The sequence below is a fragment of the Lepisma saccharinum genome, chromosome 3 (assembly GCF_977018435.1).
Source record: "Lepisma saccharinum chromosome 3, izLepSacc3.1, whole genome shotgun sequence".
Lineage (NCBI taxonomy): Eukaryota > Metazoa > Arthropoda > Insecta > Zygentoma > Lepismatidae > Lepisma > Lepisma saccharinum.
This window is the reverse complement of record NC_139231.1, coordinates 68661345-68686822: the sequence shown is the minus strand read 5'-3', so window position 1 is coordinate 68686822 and position 25478 is coordinate 68661345. Positions and strand designations below refer to the sequence as shown.

The following is a 25478-nucleotide window of genomic DNA, read 5'->3' as shown; positions in this document are numbered from 1 at the left end:
TAGATCATTGAGACACATACATAAAAAATAATAATTTAAATTTGAATATTTATAGTGCATTATAATTATGCATTCTAGTTTGCTATATAAATTTTCAAAGAACTGTCTCAATGAAATTAATTAATTTACTGTTAGCTATGTAGAAGTCGATAATACCTTAAAAAATGGTCACAGTAATTTTTGTGGTGGCTGGTTGCCAGACAACATGGATCACCTTAGACTATCATTTCTGCAGTACACTTTTTTTTTACAATATACCGTATTTACATGTGTATAATGCACGTGCGTTTATAATGCACATGCATATATAATGTGCACCCTGGTTTTTGTTGGGAAAAGTGACAAAAATTATATCTCGTATATAATACGCAGCATTAATAATAATATAAATATAATAATAATAAAGTTGTAGGTCATAAAGCTGTTGCTATGCCAATCAAAAGTGAATGACATCCTGCCTATTCAATGAGTCACCTGTTGCTATGTGGACCAAGAGGAGAATATCCTCTTGTGTAAACAATAAGTCACCAACCCATGCCACCTTTCCCCCTCTTCCTCCACTGTGTTTAGCATCCCAAAGCTTTCACTCTTTAACCACCTTATTTATTCTGTAATAGTAGAAAGGGAGATCAAAATTACGTTATGGATTTGCAGTGCTCAGGAAGTTATTTTCTATTTCTCGCTCAACAAATACTGGTGATATGCATCCCATGTGACGGAAGGTGCATGCTTGAATTCAGTCAGAACAGCACTGCTTATCTTGGTGTTGCAGAACATTACACTACACAGTGAAAAACCGTGGGAAATGGCCTTTAAAATTTTATACATGGTTTTGTTAATTTCCTCTACTTTTTCTAAAAAAAAAAAAAACTTCAAAATGTATATATTTTCCATGACTAACCTAACATTTATGAGGCACATTCAGGACCCTAAAACTAACAGTTAGCAGCACATTATTTCTTCCATTAAAGCATTTACATACTCCATGTATGTCATATTATTTGGCCAGTAATACATTTTAATTATTTTCTTTTCCTCATCTCTTCATTCACCCAAAGTACAACAAAAATCAGAACGATCCTTCATTTTGTGATGAGTTTATTTCAATCTCATTGCACATTAGTGTTACCATCCTGAATGGAATACTGTTGCCATATTCAGAAACTGCAGAATTTAAGCTTTACAACGATATATAACATGATAGGGTTCTGTAAACATGACAAATCAATGCAAGTGTCACAAAATCATGGAATGGCCCCGTACGGTTTCGTGTTGGCTATCCGAATTATTCCGTGCATAATATGCACCACAGTTTTTGGGAGCAAAAATTTTGGAAAAAAATGCACACTATACATGAGTAAATACAGTAGATATCCAAACCCACTCCCTCCCTCAGAAAAAAAGATACTTACAAGGCTAGTTGGGTCCTTGTATTTGCTCGGAGCCAACAGTTTGTACTTTGCAGCAGCCACAGCTATTTTATGGGACATTTCAGGATCACACCAATGTATCACTGGCATCAGCCAATTATTATAAAATTTCTCATTTTGGGTGTAGATGTTGACAGCAGTAAACGACAGCAATCCTCCACTAGTCACAATCAACATTGACCGTATTTTATGCTAGAATGAAATATATTTTTAAAAAATTAAGGCTGATCTGCTACCACTTTGGTCAAATACCGATGCCGATACTTTCACCGATACTGATGCTTGAAAATTGTAATAATTAACAGTTGTTCAAAATATTGATTAATATTAGTGGGTGAGTATTTCACTGTAATTATATGCATCAATTTACCAAAATTTTGCCTTAAAATATTCAAGAATTACATCAGAAAATTAAATTACATGTTATGTTATCACCAAACCTCAAATTTTTAGATACTAAAATGTGTGCTTTCAAAATACTAAAATGGGCTCTAAACATCTTAAAAATCTTAAATTAGACTAGAAAAATCCTGAAGTAAGGTCCAAAACACTTAAAACTTTTCAAAACTACTGAAAAATACTGATTCGACACAATCGTTACAAAACAAAATTTCAAAAGAAACGTAAGAAATTTTAATAGGTATATACAGTGTGTTTTAAAAATCCTGCAGAATTATAAAACCTATAATAGGTTTATTACAATGAAATATTGCTTGTTACACAGAAGAAACTTTAAAATTAATGTTTGATGTGGTTTGCTTCATTGCCAGATCTCCAGCTTTGCACCATTCACTCTTGCAATCTTAGCTTTAATCTGCATTCTGACGGTTCTCGTTCAGAATGTTGTGAATTACATCACGAATCTTTAACTTCAGGTCATCAAGATCTGTCGGTTTCTGTGCATACACCTGCATCTTGACATGTCCCCACAACCAGTAATTGCAAGGCTTAAGGTCTGGATACCTCTTTGGCCAATTCATCTCTTCCCCAAACTGACCATCAAGAAACTCACAAACTTCAAGGGCAAAGTGCAGGGGGGGGGGCACCATCCTGCTGGAAGTGGACCTAATTGACGTTCCGGGACAAGGAATGTCTGTAACATGTTCAGGTAGCTGGCGCTATTCACTGTGTCATGATGAACCAATGAGGTGGTCCATGGAAACTACGCACCACACATTGACCTTGGGGCTATTCCGCTTGCGTGTCTCGAACTCGTGTGGATTATCAACTGGCCAAATTCAGCAATTGTGTCTATTCACTTTTCCCAAAACGTGGAACATGGCCTCAGAGAAAAGAATGAGAGACCATCACCATTTAATTGGGTTAACATATTTCACAAAATTCCTTCCTCATGTCCCAGTCATCTTCTATCAGATTGTGCACAAATCTTAACTTGTAGGGCCGTTTCCCTTTCTTGCGTAAGATACTGTGTAACATAGACCTCGCCACTCTCAGTTCCAAGGATATTCGTTTAAGATATTTCATTGGACTCCATTGCACACTCTCCTGCACTTCACCCACCACATCGTTATTCGTTATTGGCCTCCCGCTTGGCAAATCTGGTACGCTTTCCATAACCTTGAACTTTTTGTACCATCTCTGGATAATGTCTCCGCTGGAGGTGTTTTTCCAAAGATTGTTTGGAACCTTCTCCATGCCAAAACACAAGATTTTAACTCGGCAAGCCATAACACGCAAGTGATTTTTCCTGCATCAATGACATCTTGGAGTCACGTGATTACTAGTACACATGTCATTCAGCAGTGTGGACAGAACAACATTTTAAGTATTCCTCTGTGTAAAAAAATCAATATTTCGTTGTAATAAACCTATTACTTTAAAGTATTTTAAAGTACTTTTTAGAATCCTGAAAGACTTTTAAAACACACTGTATAAGAACAAAATGTTATTTTTCTAACCAAATTTTCATTTGTGTACATCAGTTTCAAAATTATTCATGAGTTATTGTAACACTATACTTGTGCTGTTTGGAAAAGTTACTAATTTTATGTTGTTTTTCTGCAACTTTTGGCTAATTGTGATGATACAGATTAATTATAATTAGAAAAATTTATGAAGCGATACTCACAAAGAAACACACCTAAGTGGTGGGGCTGCCATTCTGTGGGCTTTCAAGCACAGTTTGAACCAAGAAGAGAAAGACCCCTGGCCAACTAAAGTGAAGAGTTATTTGTTACGTGCCATGCAGTCACCACATATAAAAATGTTTCCCTTTGCTTGCACCTGAGTGGCCCTTGAATTGCCATAGGCGAGAGTGGGGGAATAAGAAACAGGGGTAATAAGAAACTTATTTTTTATTTTCATTATTTGTGAAAGTAAAAATTTGAAAAAAAAAATCACAAGCTAGCCTCACTAATTGTCTATCACTGTACAAAAAAATAATCAAGAAGATTGTGGTTATGTTTAAGATTATTCCATCATTTGTTTATGCTTGTGTGAAACTTTTCCATCGGAAAGTGAGCATTTTCACACTATTATTTTCTATAGTAAATACAGATTATACATTCTTGATATTTTTTACGTGATTCTGTGGACAAAAGATAGGACTTTCTGGTCCTATTTTGTTATTTTTCAGTCACAAAAATAGAGAGTGATTATTGTCATGTATCTTATTACCCCTTGCTTTGGGCAATAATCAATTTGATTTCTCATCATGGCAAGCAGAAATCATCTCATGAAGAGCAAGATGATAGTGAAACAGATACTATTATGCCAGAACGATACTATGCCATTTACTATGGCATGAGCTGGTATGTGGGACAAGTTACTAAAGTTCAAGAAGACTGCTGCATAATCTAGTTCCTCAAATAATCTTCGGTTACTTTTAATTGGCCTTCTTATGACGACATACAAAGTGTACATGAAGACTTTATCTTGTGTGGCCCTATATCTTTAAACGGAAATGGACCATTTACTTTAAACTGCTCAAACCTAGTTAGAATCAAAACACTATATGCAGAGAAGAAAAAGGACATTATATAAGTCACAAATATGATTTTCTTTGTTAATTTACCATAAAACCTATTAGAAATAAGCATTTGAAGTTGTCAGTTGCTTTTGCTTTAAAAATATAGAGCTGTATCAAAACTTTTGCCATTACATTTATTTTCTAGCATTTTCATTCCTTTGTAGTAAAAAATATTAAAAAAAAATATGCACCAAAATATTATGGGTAAATAAGATACACATGTTGAGTGTATCTTTTTACTCCAGCCAGTTTAATAGATATAATGCATTAAAATACACAGCTTGTTTCTTATTACCCCTATTGGGGTAATAAGGTGAAAAAAAATTGTCAATTATTTTATAATTTTTGTGTGCTCGTTTTATTGCACAATTGAGCTCATTATTTTTTTCTGGCTACATTGGGTTACCAACTATGCAAGAAAAAATTATCAATGCTAGAAATTTAAAATTGTTGGCTATGTTAATTTTCCATATTTCTTATTACCCCATGTGTTTCTTATTCCCCCACTCTCCCCTACTTAAAACTTCCATCCCTTCCTTCGTTTTCAAAAAATTGAAGTTTGAATATCATGTATTGTTCAGCAACACACCACCCTTGCAGGGACCGCTTCTGGCAGGAAAAACCCAAATAAACAATTAAATCAGCTCGTTATTCCTGGGTTCCCATTCTGTTCCTCACCAGAATGCTCGAAACCAAAGAATCAATTACAGGCAAGATCACACTGAAGTTTCCTAGCAGGGTAATTGCTGAAAGTCGCAGTAATGGGCTTTATACATTTATTTACAAAGAACAAGGCTCGGATTCTTCCTTTAGATTCTCTATTTTACATTATTTACATATTTCTCTAATTTGAGCCCCACGGCGGAACCGCTATGTGCAAGCTATCATCGGCGGAACTGCCTCGAGATGCTTTGCGACTGATGGGAGGCTGCTGAAGTCCGAACTGTCAGACAGGTCATATTTATACTAACTCCCTCGCCGCATGGGGGGAGGGCTCAAAGTTCAAATCCTATTGGTTCTTTAAAACTACACTCTTAGGAACCATGGAAGAAACCCAAGAATACACAATTCTTTACAATTTAAAATAACTAACTCTAATTAAGATCTGTCCATATCACACAAACACACTCATCCACACGCAATTATGAAATAATAATACACTTAATTAATTTCTCATACTTATACACAAAACACATAAAACAAATACTGTTTGTAACAGAATCTCCTTACTCTGTGTACAGCTTTCCCCATTCATGAACAAACAGTTGATACTGAATAAAGGTGGCATTGAGTGCAGTGATGGGAGTGTTAAGTATTCGGTTGCATGGGTACTTCGTAATTCTAAATGCACTGTGGTCCAGTCAGTTGGCCTTCTGACTGCCAGACGGGAGATTCAAGTTGGATTCCTAGTGCGGATTTTCTTAGGCTTAAAGAAGCTCTGGAGCTCACCCTGCCTCTAACAGGATTCTTAGTCATTTTGGCAAAAAAAGAAACTACCTGACTTTTACAGGTTTTCCTAGCAACTAAAAAATAAAATTGCAGACCATTTCTTGGTGTTTTAACCTATTGTTTACCAGGTATCTCTATCGAGATACTTACCGGTAACCCCTCGGGGACCAAGTATCTCAGTCGAGATACTTTGATATGTTCATAGTTTTTATGTCATAATTTCCCTATTATTCGCTGGAATTGCGATTTTCTTCTTTTATATTGGTTGTTAACACATATATTGCACCGCAAGGACTCTTGCATGTCTTGGTGTTCCAAAAAAAAGGCATGAAAATGGCAGCTTCTTTTGTCGGCTTTTTCTGAAGAATAAAAAGCATTGTGCCCATCAAAGGCCGGAATTTTTGTTCCACTACAATAATGCAGTTCAACCTCGATTTGGGAATATTTTGCTGGTCGGTAGCAGGAGGTTGCCAAGTACTTTCAGTTTCGGCAAAAATGGGGGGAGTTAGGGGTGGAGGAAAGAGGGGGTGTAACAAAGAAAACAATCAAACGAAATCCTTATACTAGAGTACAGGTGCTCGTCACGTGACAGGAATGTGACTGGCAACGGCCAAAAATAGACTGAAAACACACTTCTAAGAAGTTCCGTGGTTCTGAGTCACTCACAATCGTGGTTGTGCGGCGAAAAGTTCTTGTAATGTGTGGCTGTGCATTGACAAGTTTCAGTGGCGCACAGACATGTCGTTTGGTGGGTACAAGTCACGTTCTATTGCTCATATGATAATGGCGCAATTATTTTCTTGTTCCAAACATGCCTGTGATCAATTTCATGTGTATTTTGACAATGTTCTGTACTTTGTTGTCCAAGGAGAAAGGGGAAACCCAATTTTTCTTCATAAATATTGGAATTTTCCGGTTCCTCCCCTGCCCCCATCCATATATACACTCAATGTCCATAAATTGTATGTAGTCCGAATCTATGGTTCATTCACCGTATAATGGTACTTGATTCATCCGTCTAGGGCAATTAGCCACCAATATACAGTCGTTTCAAGGTAACTCTGCAATCCGAGGCTTGAGTCAGTGGCGCACAGACATGTCATTTTGGGGGGTACAAGTCGTGTTCTATTGCTCATATGATAATAGTGCAATTATTTTCTTGTTCCTAACATGCCTGCGATCATTTCCATGTGTATTTTGACAATGTCCTGTACTTTGTTGTCCAGGGAGGGCAGGGGGAGGGGCATTTTTCTTCATAAATATTGGAATTTTCCGGTTCCTCCCCTACCCCTCCACTCAATGTGCATAAAATGTATACAGTCCGAATCTATGGTTCATTCCGCATATAACAATATATCATTTGTCTGTCTAGGGCAATTAGCCTCCGATCTACAGTAATCTAAATGAAACTCTGCATTTTGCTAACAATTGGCCCGATCCCGGGGGACTTACATGGCAAAATGGATTCAGTAATCAAAAGGTTAACAGTCTAATAACAAAGATTTAAACTATACTTGCTAGTTAAGAAAATGAAGTTTATTCAACATTGTTCTTGGATGTATTTTCAAAATTCCTCCACTTTTCATGATTTTTCATAGGATGATTTCTTTGTCTTTCCAGGTTTTCCAGTGGGAACCTAAGCAATGGGTACCCATCGGGGTGGGAAAAGGTAATAGAGGCTGGAGCTTGTCACATCAGCTCCACTACAGCAGAGATAAAAAATGTGTGGAGTCCTACATCAACATTACCTGGTCCACACTCCCACTCTACATGTGTTCATGAAATACAGGTAATATCTTTACCTAAATAACATTTATCTACTAATTTCCTGAACAATATATGTCACACTATGTAACAGTTTTCATAAAAATTGCATAATTTCAGGATTTGTACCTATAATGTAGACATTGCTTAATCTTTATAACTCACAATATCTTGCAGACATTAACCCTTGCTCACATATACATTAATTAATACATGAAATATAATTCAAGCAATCTAGAATATATAACACTAAATTTAAAGACATAAATGTTCACTAATCTTACCTTAAATGAAAACTTCATTCTGCTAACATTTAGACTTCAAGAAAAAATGAATGCAGCTATCCACAATGCATTTTCTATATTATCATCATACCTCACAAGATCCAGACTCGAATGTCATTTTCTGCAATGTAAAAGTAGAATTCCCAACTTAACCTGATATGAAAAGACATGCAAACTAGATGTAGTCTATGTATGAAAAATAAGAGAACTGCATATAAATTCACAAACATGTCAGCACTATATTATAAACATATGTACCAGCGACAAATACAGGGTGCAGCAAAACACCCTCCCTAATTTAAAGGAGAAGGAAGCAAGATAGTCTCATGCTCTAAAAATCAGACTACATCTTTTGCAACTTAACTTTGAGTTTTAAAAAAAAAATCCAAAATTATTGTTGCACTAGTGAAATTAACATGGACTCAAGTTTCCACTACAACAGGAAGTACACAACTCAAAGATCCATAAACATATAAGAATAGCAGTCTCTGCAAAACAAGTGTAAAGTGGAAAGGAATTTGCTACTTATGCTTCCAGTCTTCCTTTGAAGTGCACAAATTTTGAACATGTAACAGAAAATCCAGTGTACTCCGGGGGAGGGGCAGTAGACAGCTTAATTTGAAAACCCTTCTATCTCCAACTGCATTGCATGGATGCAGGGGCTCTTATCCAGGGTGAGTAGGATGGGGAAGTGAACTTGAACCCTCTCGTAAAAAGTTCAAGGTGAAAACAAATATGAGGTGAAACCGGGATGACCTTTTCAAAATCACAAGTCATCTCTACAATCGGGAGTGAGACATGCACAAAATGGATGTTTATACATCGCAATGAGACAGGCATTTGCAGCTGGAGACAATACCGAGAACAAGGTAGACCTCTCACCCATGAGACAAGCAAGAGACTGCCAAGTCTCATCTTGATACCTTCTCTATTCAGACCTCTCATGTTTAGTGTCGGGAACTTTGTATTATATATTTTATTCTGTCCATTTTCCAACATACAGCAATGAGAAATTGAAGATTCAAGTATTAAAATATCGTCCTTCAGTTCCTTGACATTAGCCAACAGAGCAAGCTCAGACAAGGGATCATATAGGCCAGGAAGGTGCATTCCCTAGGGTAACAAGACAACGCGTGAGGTTGCATGCTGCATTCTTTCACATAGGTCGTAGTAGCCAACAAGTCCCTTGAGCCTATTCAGGATCAGAGCAGTTTTCTGTTCAAGTATTCACTGGCAAATTTTGCCAACTTACTTCTATCTTTGCAGACATAATCTGTTTGCAGTCAAAAAGGTCATCAGCCATGTAAAAAGATGCATAAGTACATGGAAGACTTGGAAATTCAAGTTCCTGGGCTAATCTCCCTCTCCCTTTTCAAATTTAGAATTGGTAAGGTAGCCAAATTATTGACCTGAGTAGGAATGGCTGCATTTGATAAAATGTGGAGTGTATCAGGAAATGCAGGGCTTTAACAACAGCTTGTGGCAGTTACTTTCTGTAAAGTGTAGTCATAATGAGTTTGGATTTCCTTCTTCACCATATTGTAAGACCACTGTACTGAAGATATTTTCCACAAAATGGAATCAACAAACAGGTACAATTCTATATTTTCTATGTTACGGGGCTGAGAAAGACAAAAACTCTGCTAAGTATCACCCCCATATACCTTCCCTAATCTGTGCTTTCAGTTTGTAGTCTGCAAACTTTGTAGCATATATTCCATTGTTATTTTACAAAATACGACTACCAGAAATTGAAGATTCGAACACACAAAAATATATATTATCCTTCAGTTTCTTCATATCAGACAAAACATTGAAAGAATTCATGGGTAATGGCAGAGTACCCACCTTCTCTCATGGGAAGGGATGAGCAGATGACCTTCTTTTAGTACTCACCCACTATGTTAATTAAAGCTATGTTAACTTTAGACATAGTGGCCAGGACTGGCCGATCACTTAGTTTTAGCGGTGAGAGAGACATGTTGCCAATTATAAAAAAAAAAAAAAAAAAGTAAAGTGTTCCCCTGTGCATAGCACCACGCCATGAAGGCGTATAGGGGGTGTGGGGGTAACGCCCCACACTTTCTTGATCCGGTCGTGAGTGGGGGTGATGTGATCAGCATCACGCCCCTGACCGCCTTTACCCCCCAGGGTTTCCCCCAGGTACCCATGTTATTCGACGCTGGGTGGGCGCCGGGCCGCTTCCACCGTTAGAAAAGTTCCCGGATTTGAACCGGCCGGGGATCGAACCCGGTACCTTGAGCATGGTAGTCAGACGCGTTACAGACTGAGCCACCGCGGCCACATGTGCCAATTATTATATTCACAAATGATTTATTGTTAGTTCAGGAGGAGGATCGCTTACTTTTAGATGTCTTTTGGGAGGGGGGCAATCGCCACTCTTCATTCTTTCACAGTCTTCTCATAAAAAATTTCTCTCAAATCTGAAACATCTGAGCAAAGGGTCATTCCATCTGTAAAAACAGGCAAACGTGAGAAGCGTGAAAAACAGCACCTCCTGGTGCAACGTCATTTTTATCCACACCAAAGTTTGTCCCATCAACTAAAATATTATTAAAATAATATTTATATGACTTTGCGTGGATAAAAAGTGGGGGAAAGGAAGTAAATGTGTGCTCTGTAACAAGTATAGGCCTAGTATTTTTATATGCCCTACATGAAAACACACCACATTCGTACTCCTGTGATTTTTTCATCATAAGTTACGTCTGTTATACACTATACATCCAGTTTCATTAAGCACAAGTAGGATCATAGAATGAGAGCTGTTTGTCAAACAAGATTGATGTACAACTTAGTCCGATCAGAACAGCAAGGAATTTCAGAGAAACTAAACACTTTCATACATATGCAAAAAAGTTTTAGTTTTGGTAACTTCCAAATGTTAAGTAGCTTACATGAACATCCACACCATACAGCAACCAGCCACCCATGGTTTGCAGCCATCTCAGACATGGAGATCTGGCAGATTTTCATGCGAGATTTGAAGGAGGTTCCAAGCTAGAGACCAGATGTCACATGAACAGGTGTTGGAAGCATTTAGGGATGCTATTTTAAATGCTTATAGCCCTAAACCTGACAAGCCTAACCTAACAGCGAAAGTATTTAGTGACATAATACCTCTTCAAACCCCATGCACATAAAGTAAATGGCAGCAACAGTCCATATCCAAGATGACAGTAAACAAATGGCTGCACGCAAATCAATCATACGAGAGCAAATGGAAGAGAAAAATAATTCTCCAGAAAACATGAAGTAAGTAATTATTAAGACTCTGAAGAATGTGCTAACATGCATAGAAATCGAACCATGTAAAAAGTTCCTGTGTACCATGATTAATTTCGAATTAAACAATCGGAACTTGGACCTTAGTGGCCAAAATGTTGACTTACCAAATGAAAAATTGGTAACAGTTTCATACATCAGACACACATTTCTTCAATTTTACACAAGAAACTACTTACGGAAATGAGATTCTCCAAGGTTTACAATGTTCGTCGAGGTATTTTCTTTCATCGTGGAATATGTTTGACCAGGAAATCATGTATTTTTCAAGAGAAATATCTCACCGACGCACAATTGCCATTGCTTTAATTTACTTGCCCTACGACAACCGGATGCTGCATACGTTTGATGACGTAAGCCCCTGTCAGTGTTTCAAACTCCCATTTTTTTTTACTATGCTTGCCTAATGTAACCAAACCTAACCTAACCTTATCGGAAATGGTTCATGGGGCTCTCCGTGAATGGTTTGTGGGGCTATACTATGGTTCGTGGGGCTATCCGTCAGCTACCCTTGCATAATATATAATTTCCACCAGTGACGAACACGATAGTAGGTATTTTTCGGTGAAGAAGGTTGAAACACTGCATACCCAGAACATGAGTCAAGATGTGCCTGCCATATTGTGTCTTCCGGAAGTGAAGAAAGGAATAAAAAAAAAGAAGCACTCAGAATGTGAAAAATTGAGTTTGTTTTCGTGTAAAAAGCATAATGGCACCTTGAACTATGTTCCGCAATACACAAAATATCAGATTTTAATGTGTCTCCGATCTATGAAACTGGTAACGAGAAAATCCCATAAAATTTCATTTTTCATCTTCATCTTCTAACTACGCTTGCTGGGTGTGGACTGAAAATATTTCACCTTCCACAAGATTTTCCCAGAAAAAACCAAACCAATTTGAAATTTTGGTACCCTTGACCTTTGTACCCCATAGGGAAAGTGAAATATCTTCCATGGTTTATGAAGATTTTGTTGTTTATGAAAGTTTTCAGTTGATTTTAGCTCTCGGAAATGTGTTATTGTGAAGTAAAGTACACCTGTTACCTTAGCATGTTACCTTACTGTGAAGCAGAACAGCCCGAAGGCTTCACGCAAGTGAATATAGAACCCAAAACGACTTTCCACAACAACAGCTATAATTTTGCGTAGTTAGGTTACGATTGTTAGGTTTGGTACTGGTGGTTATTTTTGGCATGTTCTATCCTAATGGTGGAACCACTTTTACATTACATAAAACATTGAAATCTGTAGATTAAAAAAAAAAAATTGACGTAATTCTCGAGGGGGTACAGTAGGTAAATTGTCCCCAAATTTCTACGATAAGTAACTTGAAGTTCCGTTCTGTTGTCACTGCGAGATGTCAGAATGGCGATTGCACATCTTTCCGTCGGTAAATGTCTGTTATATCAGAGACACATTAAAGTCGGATATTTTGTGTTTCGGATGGTTTGTACTTACCAATTGTGTATTGCGGAACATAGTTGAAGGTGCCATTTTGCGAAAATAACTTAGATTTTTTCACATTACGAGTAATTCTTTTGGTTCCTTTCTTCCATTGTGAAACATACAATATGGCAAGCACAGCTGTGGATCATCGTGCGTCCTGCTTGTGTTTTGTCGATTTGGAGTAGGCATGCAGTGTTTCAACCTTCTTAACTGAAAAATACCTACTTTCGTGTTCATTATGTCCTCACAAACCATTGACGGATAGCCCCAAAAAGATAACACCTGATTAACATACTTACTCGTATACATCCTTCACGATAGCCCCACAAACCATTGACGGATAGCCCCAAAAATCATTCATGATAGCCCCATGAACCATTGATGGATAGCCCCAAAAACCATTCACAATAGCCCCAAAAACCATTCACAATAGCCCCAAAAACCATTCACGATAGCCCCAAAAAACATTCACGATATCCCCACGAACCACGGACGGATAGCCCCAAAAACCATTCACGATAGCCCCACAGACAATTTATGGCAAGGTTAGGTTAGGTAGGGTTAGGTTAGGTAAGCATACTTAAAAAAAAATTCTCGTAAAAAAAACACGTTTGGAAACAGTGGCGAGACCGCGTGACTTTCGACACTCGCGCCATCTGCAGGTACATAATGGAAACAATGGCATAATGTTGTCGCTTTGCACAAAATGCACAATATATCAAAAGTGTTTATTTCTTGTTGTGCAGCATTCTACGGTGAGAAAATACCTCCACGAACTTTCAAAATGCTACAGAAACTCATTTCCGTAAGTAGTTTCTTCTGTAAAAATAAAGAAATGTGTCTCCGATATAACAGACATTTACCCTTTCCATTCACTACCTTCTTCAACCCCATAAAACAACCATTTCTGCTCATGACAGAAGAGATAACATACCACATTCACTTCCTGCTCGAATGCAGACTTCTTTGTTGCCAGAATAGAATACTAAGGCATGAAATAATACGTATGAACGATATATTTTAGGGCCCAAGTTCCTTTTGATTTATTACGATTTCATCATGCTAAGGATGCAATTTTAACATGGTTCGATTTACTTCCGTTAACGCATACTGCAGAGTTTTAGCAATTACTTAACATTTTGTTCAATACATGCTTTCGTAGTTAGGTTAGGCAGGCCAGGTTTGGCTCTCTTAGCATTAAAATAAAGGGTACTACTTTACTATAGGGGTGACACATATAAATCATTTATTTCACACTTTTTTTTACATTGCTAACGTACTATTCTGCATTGTGGAACATTTCTTTAGGTGAAATAATAAATTTCTAATGAAAATAATGTCCATTTCTTACATTTACGATACTTACTGTTACTCGTTATTTCGATTCTGTAACACACATTATGGCCATAGCATACTGGTTCATCGCGCGTTGTGAGGGTTTTTTGTCGATTTAAACAGTGTTGCAACCTTGTTCACCGGAAAATACCTAATTTCGTGCCCGGATTTGAAATTATGCTAATACCTCGCAAACCATTGACGTTAGCGTCACAAACCATTGATGTTAGCCCCAAAAACCATTCACGTTAGCCCCACAAACTATTTTCCGTAAGGGTAGGTTAGGTTAGGCAAGCATAGTTAAAAAAAAAATAGTCGGCACGTCATGTTATAGTGAAAACACGGCGAGTTTCAAACACTGACTACGGGGTTTATGTCATCTAACACACGGAACATTGTGCTCTTGTACAGAAAGCAAATGGCGGCAGCAGAAACAGTGTGTCGGACATAGATTTTCGCAGAAAACAACATGCATTCGCATTAAAATGGATCAAAACTACATTCACGAACTTCCACAACGCTACAGAAAATGATTTGCGTAAGTACTTTTCCTGTAAAAAGTAAGAAATCCGTCACCCCTATGGTAAAGTGTTACCGTTATTTACAACATAAATAAGTCTTTTTCGAAATCCAAACAACGTTCATTCATTACTTTAGGGAAGGTTCAAATTTCGTGTGACAATAATTGTCAAAATTCTACGATAATTAGTCTTCCTGCTAGGAGAATTTGAAAAAAATCATAAAACAATCGGAACCGTTACCTATTTTACTTTGAGTTTTGGGCTGTTTCTGCTCCCGCCATTTGCTTTCTGCACGAGAGTGTAATGTTCCGTGTGTTAAGATGACGCATTGGTAACATTATCGTATGAGGGAAACGGATTCCTTCAAATTTACAGGAGGAAGTACTTACAGAACTCATTTTCTTTAGCATTGTGGAAGTTCCTGAATGATTTGATCCATTTTAATGTGAATGCATGTTGTTTTCTGCGAAAATCTCTGTCCGGCACGCTGTTTCTGCACGAGAGTGCAATGGCAATAATTGCAAACCATTGGCGCTAGCCCCACGAACCATTGGTACGTGGTTAGGTTAGTTCTGTTAGGTTAGGAAACATAGTTAAAATTTGGTGTCGTGTTAGTATCAGGATCTAGAAATTGGAAATAATTGCGAACCATTGGCGCTAGCCCCACGAACCATTGGCGCATGGTTAGGTTAGTTCATCTCAGGCAAGCGAAAAGGCCTATCAGAAAGACGTACTGGTAATGTGAAAAATTGCAATTAATTTCATCAAAACAACGTTGATACACCTTCAGGAATGTTCCGTGAAGCAGATACGTAAGTACGAATGTGAAAAATTGACGAAACGAAAAAAAATAGAGGATAGTAAATTTTTACCGTATTTTTAATTTATTTTTTTAACTATGCTTGCCTAACCTAACCTAACGGAAAATGGTTTTTGGGGCTAACGTGAATGGTTTTTGAGGCTAACGTGAATGGTTTTAGGGGCTAACGTCAATGGTTTGTGGGGCTAACGTCAATGGTTTGCGACGTATTAGCATAATTTCAAATCCGGGCACGAAAGTAGATATTTTCCGGTGAACGAGGTTGCAACACTGCATAAATCGACAAAACACTCAGAACGCCTCCTAAACCAGTACGCTATCACGGCCATAATGTGTTACAGATTCGAAACAACAAGTAACAGTAAGTACACTTAAATCTAAGAAATAGACATTGATATGCATTATTTCACTTTAGAAAATGTTCCATATTCGAAAATAACACGTTAGCAATGTAAAGAAGTCCGAAATATATGATTCGTAGGTGTTTCCCTCATACGATAATAGTACCGAGTTTTGTTTTAAGTCCACTTTTATGCAGTGATAGGCTAATTGGGACTGAACCTAAACTTTAAAGTAGAATCCGAACCACTATGTGCCTCCACTGGGTATCGAATCCGGGATCCTTTGATTACAACGCGACGACGGATATATTTTGATTATATCAATTAGCGTAATCTATCATTTCATTCAACCAAGCTGGAAGTGGTAAAAATGAATTATTGTGCACGTAACAAGAAAATTACAATGTGCTTCTACCTCACGTGTACTGGATACCGCTTCATCTTACTTCATGTGTTTTATTTTTTTCCGGGTCTCCCTTATCACACAACACTAGAGAACCTTGCGTTATGACGTCAGACGAGGACTGCCTACGTTGTTTTGTTGGATCTGGTTATATTAGCAAAAATACAGAAAATTTATTATTTATGCTAAGAGAACAAGACGTATCTAGCCTAACTATACAACTTCGGCATTTAGCCTAACAAAATAAAAGCTTTCGCCGAAGACGTCAGAACGCAACGTTGCTCTAGTGTTGTGTGATAAGGGAAACCCCCCCCCCCTCTTCTAGATTGGTATCACGTATCACTAGAGCCCGGAAGTTCAGGCATTTATTTTCGTTAAAATAGGCAGGCAAAATGGCATTTATAATGTGGAAAATAGGCATTAAAAATGTAAAAAAAAGGCACATTTGGAAGTGTCTTACTTTTATCTATAATTTCTGGCAACATGTTAAAATCTACATTGGGAAGAGCATTTCAATTTTCTCCATCTTGATTGCACATAACTACAAGGTGTTTTTTTAAATTCTCAACATTCATTGATAGTCGTTTGTCAGAGAGAATGTTTTTCATAGTAGAAAATGATCTTTCTACTTCGACAGAAGTTATTGGAGCATACATAAAGTAAGCTAATGTAGCTGGACTCATTTCGGTAACAGCATTTTCACCTTTTAGAATATCACAAATTGTTTTCAATGTTTCAAGCAGGGTTTCGGAGCGGAGCGGATCAACGCTCCGACTGTTGCCCACGCTCCGGAGCGAGGAGCGAGATTCTAAGAAATGGTTCGCTCCGCTCCGGAGCGGAACGATGTCTTAGCCCGCTCCGCTCCGGAGCGGAGCAGCGGGAATCGGAAAAATTTCTCGCTCCGCTCCGGAGCGAGGAGCGAAGTTTTAGAAAATGGTTCACTCCGCTCCGGAGCGGAGCGCTACCTTGACACGCTCCGCTCCGGATCGGAGCAGAGGAAGTTGGAAAATTTCTCGCTCCGCTCCGGAGCGAGGAGCGAAATTTTAGGAAACGGTTCACTCCGCTCCGGAGCGGAGCGATGCCTTGTGACGCTCCGCTCCGGAGCGAGGAGCGATATTCTAAGAACTTGCGCACTCCGCTCCGGAGCGACTCCGGAGCGATCCGAGGTTGGATAATACGAGTGTATACAGAAAACTAACGATCAAAGGTTCCGAGTACATTAGTAATTTTGTTTGTGGAATTTGTACGGCATTTGAAAATCGCCCGTTATTGTTGTTATAAAACTGATTATTACTAAAGCTAACGCCACGGAAACAGTCCAGAAAATATTTCGTCACTCACCTACAGTGTTGCCAATAAGCAAGGAATAATCCTTACACAATACACCAGGGAAGGCACATTCAACCGCATACGTACAGTCAGGACACTGCCGGCTTGTAATGAATACATTGACTTTCAATGGAATCGTTACAAGCCGGAAGTGTCCGTGACTGTACAACGCGCAATGTGTCAACTGTGAAGCGTAGAAGAAGTGTGGCAAACCTGGAGGGCCAAGGGTGTGGAGGAGGCAAGGGGAAGCTTCGATCTTCACTGGACTGTTTTCGTGAAGAGAGCGATATTATTATTATTATTACATTTTCATTATCACTTTTACTACTCTACTACTAGGCTACTTCTGGGGGCAATATATTTCAATAGCAGGTGTGCCACCTGTGGTTTTATAAGTTGAGAGAATGGAACCACTCTCTCATTTCCTGCCACCAGGGATCGCGACTGAAACCCATTTCGGTTCAACTTCTGGTTCGGGCTAAGCACTTCGGCATATCGGCCCGACGTTACAGTCCACGTCGCGGGAGAAGTGAGTTATTCCGGAATATTGGTTCGAGTAACACTGGCGAAACTACTGCAGAAAATCCATTCGACCTTTTAAAAGGCCAGGAGCGCGCAGAGGAAAAGCGAAGCAAATTGTACGGAGGAAGATAAAAGGCAGACAGGTGTTCATGCAAAACACTCGCTGGTGCATGATTGCCATATCTTACTTTCTTTTACGCTGGTTGTGTATGATACTTTGAATGTAGGGAAAGGGAAAAGTTTAAAGTAATTGGAAATTCAGGTTGCTTATTTTAACTTTTCGATTTTTGAATGTATGAAGTTGAAAATCGGAATCATGCTTATTAATGTTACCGTTAATTTGAAATAGCTACAGAGTTTTCATATCTAACTTTTTAAAAATCCTGACACTAGAAAGTTGAAAACCAGCTTAACCAAAAATGTAAGTTGCCACATTTGGTTTACTTTTATGAAGGTATAAAATCGAAAATCGGAATGCTGTTTTTATACAGCCGAACCGGGGAATTTAAATAGTATGAAATACAGGGTTGTCATATCGATTCTTTTTCCCAATTTTAAAGGCAGGAAGTTGAAATAGGTATTTAATGGTTACATACGTATACTACTGCAAAAATTACAAAATGTCTGATTGCCATATCTAACATTTCAAGTTTGTAAGCAGTAACCTGGAAATAGGCATGGTGGTTATAAGAAAATTGCAAAAATTTTGGAAAACGACGAATGGAATGTTGCTATATTTAACTTTCTGAGTCTAGAAAGTCAGAAAACGTATACGTATAAAAGTAATATTTTTTTGTATTGAGTACGTTGTACACAACAAACTGAAAGCAAGTTTTCAGTAATGAAGAATGTGTAGTCAACAGATAAGTCGAAACAAGATGTATAAACCTTAATAACCGTGATAAACACGAAATGTAATATTATCTATTTGGATAGGAGCATGTCCTGAATTTTATGGTTTCATTTTGAAAAAAAGGGCTGCGAGCAATACGTGACTTCCTCACAGATGGCATTTGATTTGATTTTTGTTACTTAGCTTTGAATGTTGGCTAATCGCGACGATGATAATGAGAGAATTGATAAATGTGTACTGAAAAAAAAGTAGCGCGCTATACCCCGACAACATAGTGGTAACAACGTCGCCTTGTAATGAAGGGCACTGGGATCGATACCCGGTAGTAGTTGTATTGGTACTACTATAAACTCAGGAAAGTATGAACCCCCCCTCAAGCAGATTTGCTATACTTAAAACTTGCTCAACATGTTCATATGAGCTTTTTGCTCAAGTGTGGAGCTCTTCCTAATCCAAGATTTTTGTAAAAAATGCCCTCGGGAATTTTTCAGAAAGTATGAACCCCTCAGATTGATTTGGCTATACTTACAAAAGGCACTTCTGTGAGATTGTTGGCCATAAATTTGTTAAAAATATGCCCCTCTTGGGCCATACTTAAAACTAGGCCACCCACACACACACACACACACACACATACATATTTATTTCTGGTTTAAGTTCAATTGGATACCAGCTTCAATTTGTTTATCTAATATTAAAACAATGTAATTCTTCTAGAATTGCTCCGTGACAACAGAGCCATCTATGTGCAAATGCCTGAACTCGGTGAACACTTGGGAACAAGTCAATTTTTTTCATTATGTCAATATTTTTAACTCTTTTTGCCAGTAATAGGGAATGGTAGCAAGCATTAGACAAAGTACTTTGGAGCTGAATATTCCTTTCTTAAGACGTCGTATATTACTAAAATATCTTTAATTCACATATTTCTCATACCGCTGTATCTTGTTCTATTAGGCCTCTTCAAGAACATTGCCTATTAGGACTCTTCAAGAACATTGCCTATTAGTGAAATAATAGGACAAGCATACAATGATATGGGGATATGTGAATTGTTGGTTTCTTCAATTCAGATAAATGGATTGAATAGAAACTGGGATATTTTGCATTTGTTACATTCAGTTTCTTTGTTGTAATCTGTTCATATATAAAATCAAGCACCGAGAGAGTATAAGATCAATACTTGAACAATATGTGCGCATGACGGCCCCAAAGCGGTGGGATCGATACTTTCCGCACGGTGCACAGTCCTATTTGCCTGCATTGAGTCTTATTAGAGCTCCTGCAGTTTTATTCTGATCGATTAGTTCCAGACAATTCCGCTTCCCCGGCGCTGAGGCATGGCGCTGCGGTATGGATTGCATGTACGCTCAGCAGAAAAACGGGAGGTGCGCTCAGAAGAAAGTACTTCGGCAAAAATGTTAGAGAATAGCTCATGTTTCTGAATGCACCCCCACAGTGTTTCTATTGGCTCTGTAAAACTATAAAAGCCAGGGCACAGTGCAGATTCTTCACCATTGCTGGATTGGCAGTGGAACCCACAAGTAGGGGGCAGAACCTGAACAGGCTCCACCAAAGTATAGGAGACTTGAAGCATATAATTTGGCGGAATAACCCAAGTAAGGTCATATATACATACACATACAAAGCACAGTGCTGAACCCAACTGATCCAGTATAGAGTTTTGATTTGAACCCCAAGAAATTGTATATAAATACCAAAACCAAAAATATTAATACACATACACACATACACACACACACAAAGCACAGTGCTGAACTCAACTGATCCAGCATAGAGTTTTGATTTGAACCCCAAGAAATTGTATATAAATACCAAAGCCAAAAATATTAAGTGTATACACACATATATGCATACACACACACAAAGTACAGTGCTGAAGCCCAACTGATCCAGCATAGAATTTTGAATTGAAACCCAGGAAATTGTATATAATAAACAACAGCAAAAATGCCGAATCAAAAATATTGCAATCAATGCAATAAGAATATATCCAGCCCTAATTGGGCCAAGCATCAAAAGATTTGTAACCCGGACAAATACAGAACTCCCACAAAAATTTGCCCCAAATGCAATAGAAAATATAACATGGAATATTTCACATATAAACATAAAGATACTTGCTCTGTACAGTCATCAACATCTGGTCTGAAAAGAAAGCACGAAGCACCTCTTAATGCCAGAGCAGCAAAGCAGCCACGCCATGCACCTATCCGTAGCAGTTTTAATGCCCAACTTAGGGATTACCGGTTTGTATCAGAGCCAAGATGTGGCATTGAGAATTTCTTGAACAGTGTAAATTCTGATCTGCAGGCAATTCTTAATGCACAAAATGGATCTTATAAGCTCTCCCTCAAATTGTTTGTACAATATAAGAAACCAGACGGCACAAAATTTACACACCCCCACATAACAGAAACTGTACCTGTATATTCAAATTCAAATTCAGATACAATAATAAGCAGGCTGATAGATCAATTGAATATCAAACACTCTGAATTTGCGGCAAAAGAGTCAGGATGGAGCCTATGCGGTTCATCACACAAGCTCTATGTTAATATTTCTGAATTCACTCCATTACAAGGATCCACTTATGTGCCATTACCTGCTAATATCAAAAACAAAAGAGCCGTGGTCAATATAAAAAATAATGACGCGAAATGCTTTTTGTGGTGTATATTAGCTGCTTTGTATCCAGTTTCAAGGGATCCTCAGAGAATAACTTATTATAAACAACATGAGCACGATTTTGACGATGTAATAGAGGGTTTGGAATATCCAATGTCAGTTCAGAATATTGATAAATTTGAAAAAAGGGCCAGGCACATCAATGGCAAACAATTATCTATTAATGTATTTATTTGTTCCACTGGCAATTGCCCGATAGCACCTCTCAGAATCAGTACAATTGATGATGAATCTGCTATTCCGATTGATCTGCTCTTAATTGAAGGGGATGGCACATATCATTACACTCTGATACATAATCTTCAAGCTTTAGTGAGAACACAACTAGACAAATATAAAAAAATATTTAAGTTGTGCAGAAGATGTTTAACTGTATTTGATGGTCAAAAAATGGTGAAAGGGGTTCGGGAAGAGAGTGCAGAAATTGCTAAAAACAAGTTAATTGAGCATCTGAAATACTGTGGGAACCATAAACCTGTTCATATGGTGATGCCCAATCCAAGTGAAAATTGCAAATTCAAAAAGTATGAAGCCTTGTTGGAACACCCAGCATATATTGTCTGTGATTTCGAATCGAACCTCAAATCTCTTGCATTCTGTAGCCCAGATCCAGAAGAATCTTCAATTACACCGTACCAGCAACATGAACCTTCCAGCTTTTGTTTTATGGTTATACGGGATGGTGTTGTTATTAAAGAATATTCATACAAGGGACCAGATACCATCAAAATATTTGCACATAGAATAGAAAATGTGTGCCGTGACATAGCATATAACATCTTATTAAAATCAAAGCCTATGTTGCCTTTAACAGAGGAACAGATTGAAGATTTCAACAATGCAGAAAAATGCCCGGTATGTGATTGTGAATTTTCAGATACAAATATCAAGGTACATCACCATTCTCATACAGATGGTCGATATAAACAGGCCCTGTGTAATAGCTGTAATATTAAGATCAAGAGACCAAGATTTATCCCCATATTTTGCCATGGAGCATCCAATTATGATTTCCATCATCTGATCAGGTACGAGGGGTTTGAGAAGCAGAATTTAAATATTTTAGCTGAAAATGATGAGAAATATATATCTATTAGCAAGATAATTAAAGTTGATGGTGTTCCTATTCACATAAGATTTCTTGATTCTTACAGATTTTTACCTGCTAGCCTGGCTACACTGGCCACTCAATTATCTGATGATCAATTCAAAATCACACGTGCCTCGTTTCCAAATCAGGACCTGAAATTAATTAGGCGGAAGGGTGTATATCCATATGACTATGTTACAGATTTTTCTAAATTTGATGAGTGTTCTTTGCCACCACAACAAGCATTTTATAGCAAAATCAGAGGATCTGGAATCAGTGATGAAGATTATCACCATGCTCAGTTGATGTGGAACAATTTAAAATGCAAGACATTTGGTGATTATCACATGGCATATTTAAAACTTGATGTCACCCTCTTAGCTGATATACTGCAAGCATTCAGAAAATCTTCCATGCAAAATTATGGACTGGACCCAGTGTATTTTTACAGTGCCCCAGGCCTAGCATGGGCCGCAACGTTTTTCAACACCAAAAAGCAATTGGATCTGATCCACGATCAAGATATGTATCTGTTTATGGAGAAATGTATAAGAGGAGGGATGGTGCAATGTTCCCAGAGATATGCCAGAGCAAATAACAAATATATGCCTGATTATGATCCAGCACGGCCATCAAATTATATACTTTTTGTGGATGCAAACAACCTCTATGGTCACGCTATGATGGATAAATTGCCATATGCAGGGCTTGAATGGGTTGAAGATTTCAATATTGAGGATCTTAAGGATTTTGATGACAGTGAATATGGCCTCTTCTTAGAGGTTGATCTGATATTTCCAGATCATTTGCACAACAAATTTTCTGATCTGCCCCCAATTCCCGAGGTTCAGTGCTCACCTGGCTCTAAACAGAAGAAGCTCATGATGACTCTGGAGCCGAAACAAGGCTATGTTACATATTACAAAAACCTCCAGTTCCTGATGAAACATGGTGTTCAAGTAACCAAAGTTAGAAAAGTTTTGAGGTTCAGGCACTCAGAATGGTTGAAACCATACATTGATACAAACACGGAGCTTCGAACATCTGCAAAGAGCCAATTTGATAAGGGCTTGTTTAAATTGATGGTGAATTCAGTATATGGCAAAACTATTGAAAATGTCAGAAAACATACCGATGTTAAAATAATTACTGACCCCAGCCGGAGCAAAAAATTGGTTGCAAAGCCTAATTTCAATTACAGAAGAATTTATGATGAGCATATGGCACTTTTCAACATGATGAAAACAAAGATCAAATTTGATAAACCTATTTATGTAGGGGCTGTGATATTGGAATCGTCCAAATTACATATGTTAATATTGTATTATGATGTGCTGAAACCTTTTTATGGTGATCGTGTAAAATTATTGTACATGGATACGGATAGTTTTATTCTTGATATTCAAACAGAAGATGTTTATCAAGATATGTCACAGCCTGAATTGTTTCAATACTTTGATACCAGTGAACATACAAGAATTCAACCCCACAACAAAAAGGTGCCTGGCAAGTTAAAAGATGAGACACTTGGTGATGTTATTGTGGAATTTGCTGGGTTAAGTGCCAAGGTGTACAGTTTTAAAACATGTAGTGCTGTTGTCAAAAAGGCCAAGGGCGTTGGCAAAGTAACTGTGGAAAAAGATCTTGAATTTGAAGATTATAAAAATTGCATCAAATCCCAGAATTCAATCAGAACATCAGAAAATAGAATTCAGAGTGAGAATCACTTATTGACTTCAAATATTGTAAGAAAAGTGGCTCTGGACCCACATGATGATAAGAGATGCATTTTATCATGTGGCATACATACTTTACCTTGGGGTCATTGTGATTTGAAAAGTGGCAAACAATGCCCAATTACAGAGCATGATTTGAAATAAATAAACATGCCTATGAACTTATTTGGGTTCAAAATTATGGACCTGCCCACACCACAACCCTCTCCTGATATGCTGTCTAAACTGAGTGGCTTGTTAATTATTCATCTGAACAGCATACTTACAGATGTTGATGATGAAACAGGCAAAATATTGTACATATTTAACAATAATTTAAATCATTACCAATTACCTGTAGGTGGGCAATTGCAATTTATTACAACCCCTGAGGGTGATGTCAAGATTTCAGTAGGGAGAAATATTTATAGAATTAAGCACTCAAACATGGTTTCTGGCACTGTATATACTGTTTCTGCTGGTGACTGCTTATATATTGAGGTCCCTGGATCTTATGACAAGCTTATACCCTTTTTTATAGAATTAAGAATCAGATACTCTATAATAAATAACCTATAAACAAAAATGCCTAATGATATATTTGGCCATACAAGACATGAAGATCACAGTGATGAGATTCTGATGCTTGATGTCAGAGTCAAGAAATTAAGAAGTGATTTACAAGCTTTACAAACCACACTGAATGCCAGTCTTCAATTAGAAATCACAAATTTGCAATCACAATGCATGGACCCTCTTCTTAAAATTGATTCCGAACTCAAAGTACTGCTTCAGAAATATACTGACCTGGCCACATTGGATAATTTTCAAAGTTTAGAAGAAGCTTTAGCAGCTCTTCAAGCCAAATTTAAGACCCAGGCTAACAACTCCGAGCAATTGAAACAACAATTAGAAGAGCAGATAAATAATGTCCAGACACAGCTCCAAACAATTGTCAAAAGCATAAAATCACAGGAAGATTTTGATCTAGTGATTTCCACTCTGAAAGAACAGATTCAGTCACTCCAGATACCTAATCTGGATCCTCTGCACAATGCCATAGCCGAGGTTAAAGAAAAAATTGAGACACTTGAAAATTTTATGAACAATTTGCCATCTTCTGATGCTTTGAATGCAATAACTCGGAGTGTAGCAAAAATTAAGCTGCAA

At 37.7% G+C, this 25478-nt stretch overlaps 1 protein-coding gene across 5 annotated transcripts in view; it reads right to left on the bottom strand.

The window, feature by feature from the left end:
• Dhod (dihydroorotate dehydrogenase 2) overlaps nt 1-16182 on the bottom strand; it is a 56415-nt gene extending 40233 nt beyond the window's left edge. Inside the window, exons 1-3 of one of the 5 annotated variants that reach the window (XM_083118706.1) lie at nt 16103-16182; nt 7917-8037; nt 1413-1622 (exon numbers count right to left, since the gene is read on the bottom strand). In XM_083118706.1, the coding sequence (XP_082974832.1) occupies nt 1413-1622; nt 7917-7934 (228 nt within the window). In that variant the 5' untranslated portion in view covers nt 7935-8037; nt 16103-16182. Of the gene's footprint in view, nt 1-1412; nt 1623-7916; nt 8038-10281; nt 10302-10834; nt 10950-11401; nt 11421-15853; nt 15875-16102 lie in introns of those variants that run through there. The other 4 variants (XM_083118708.1, XM_083118710.1, XM_083118707.1 and 1 more) reach the window with 4 other exon arrangements.
• Nucleotides 16183-25478: the final 9296 nt, after the last annotated feature.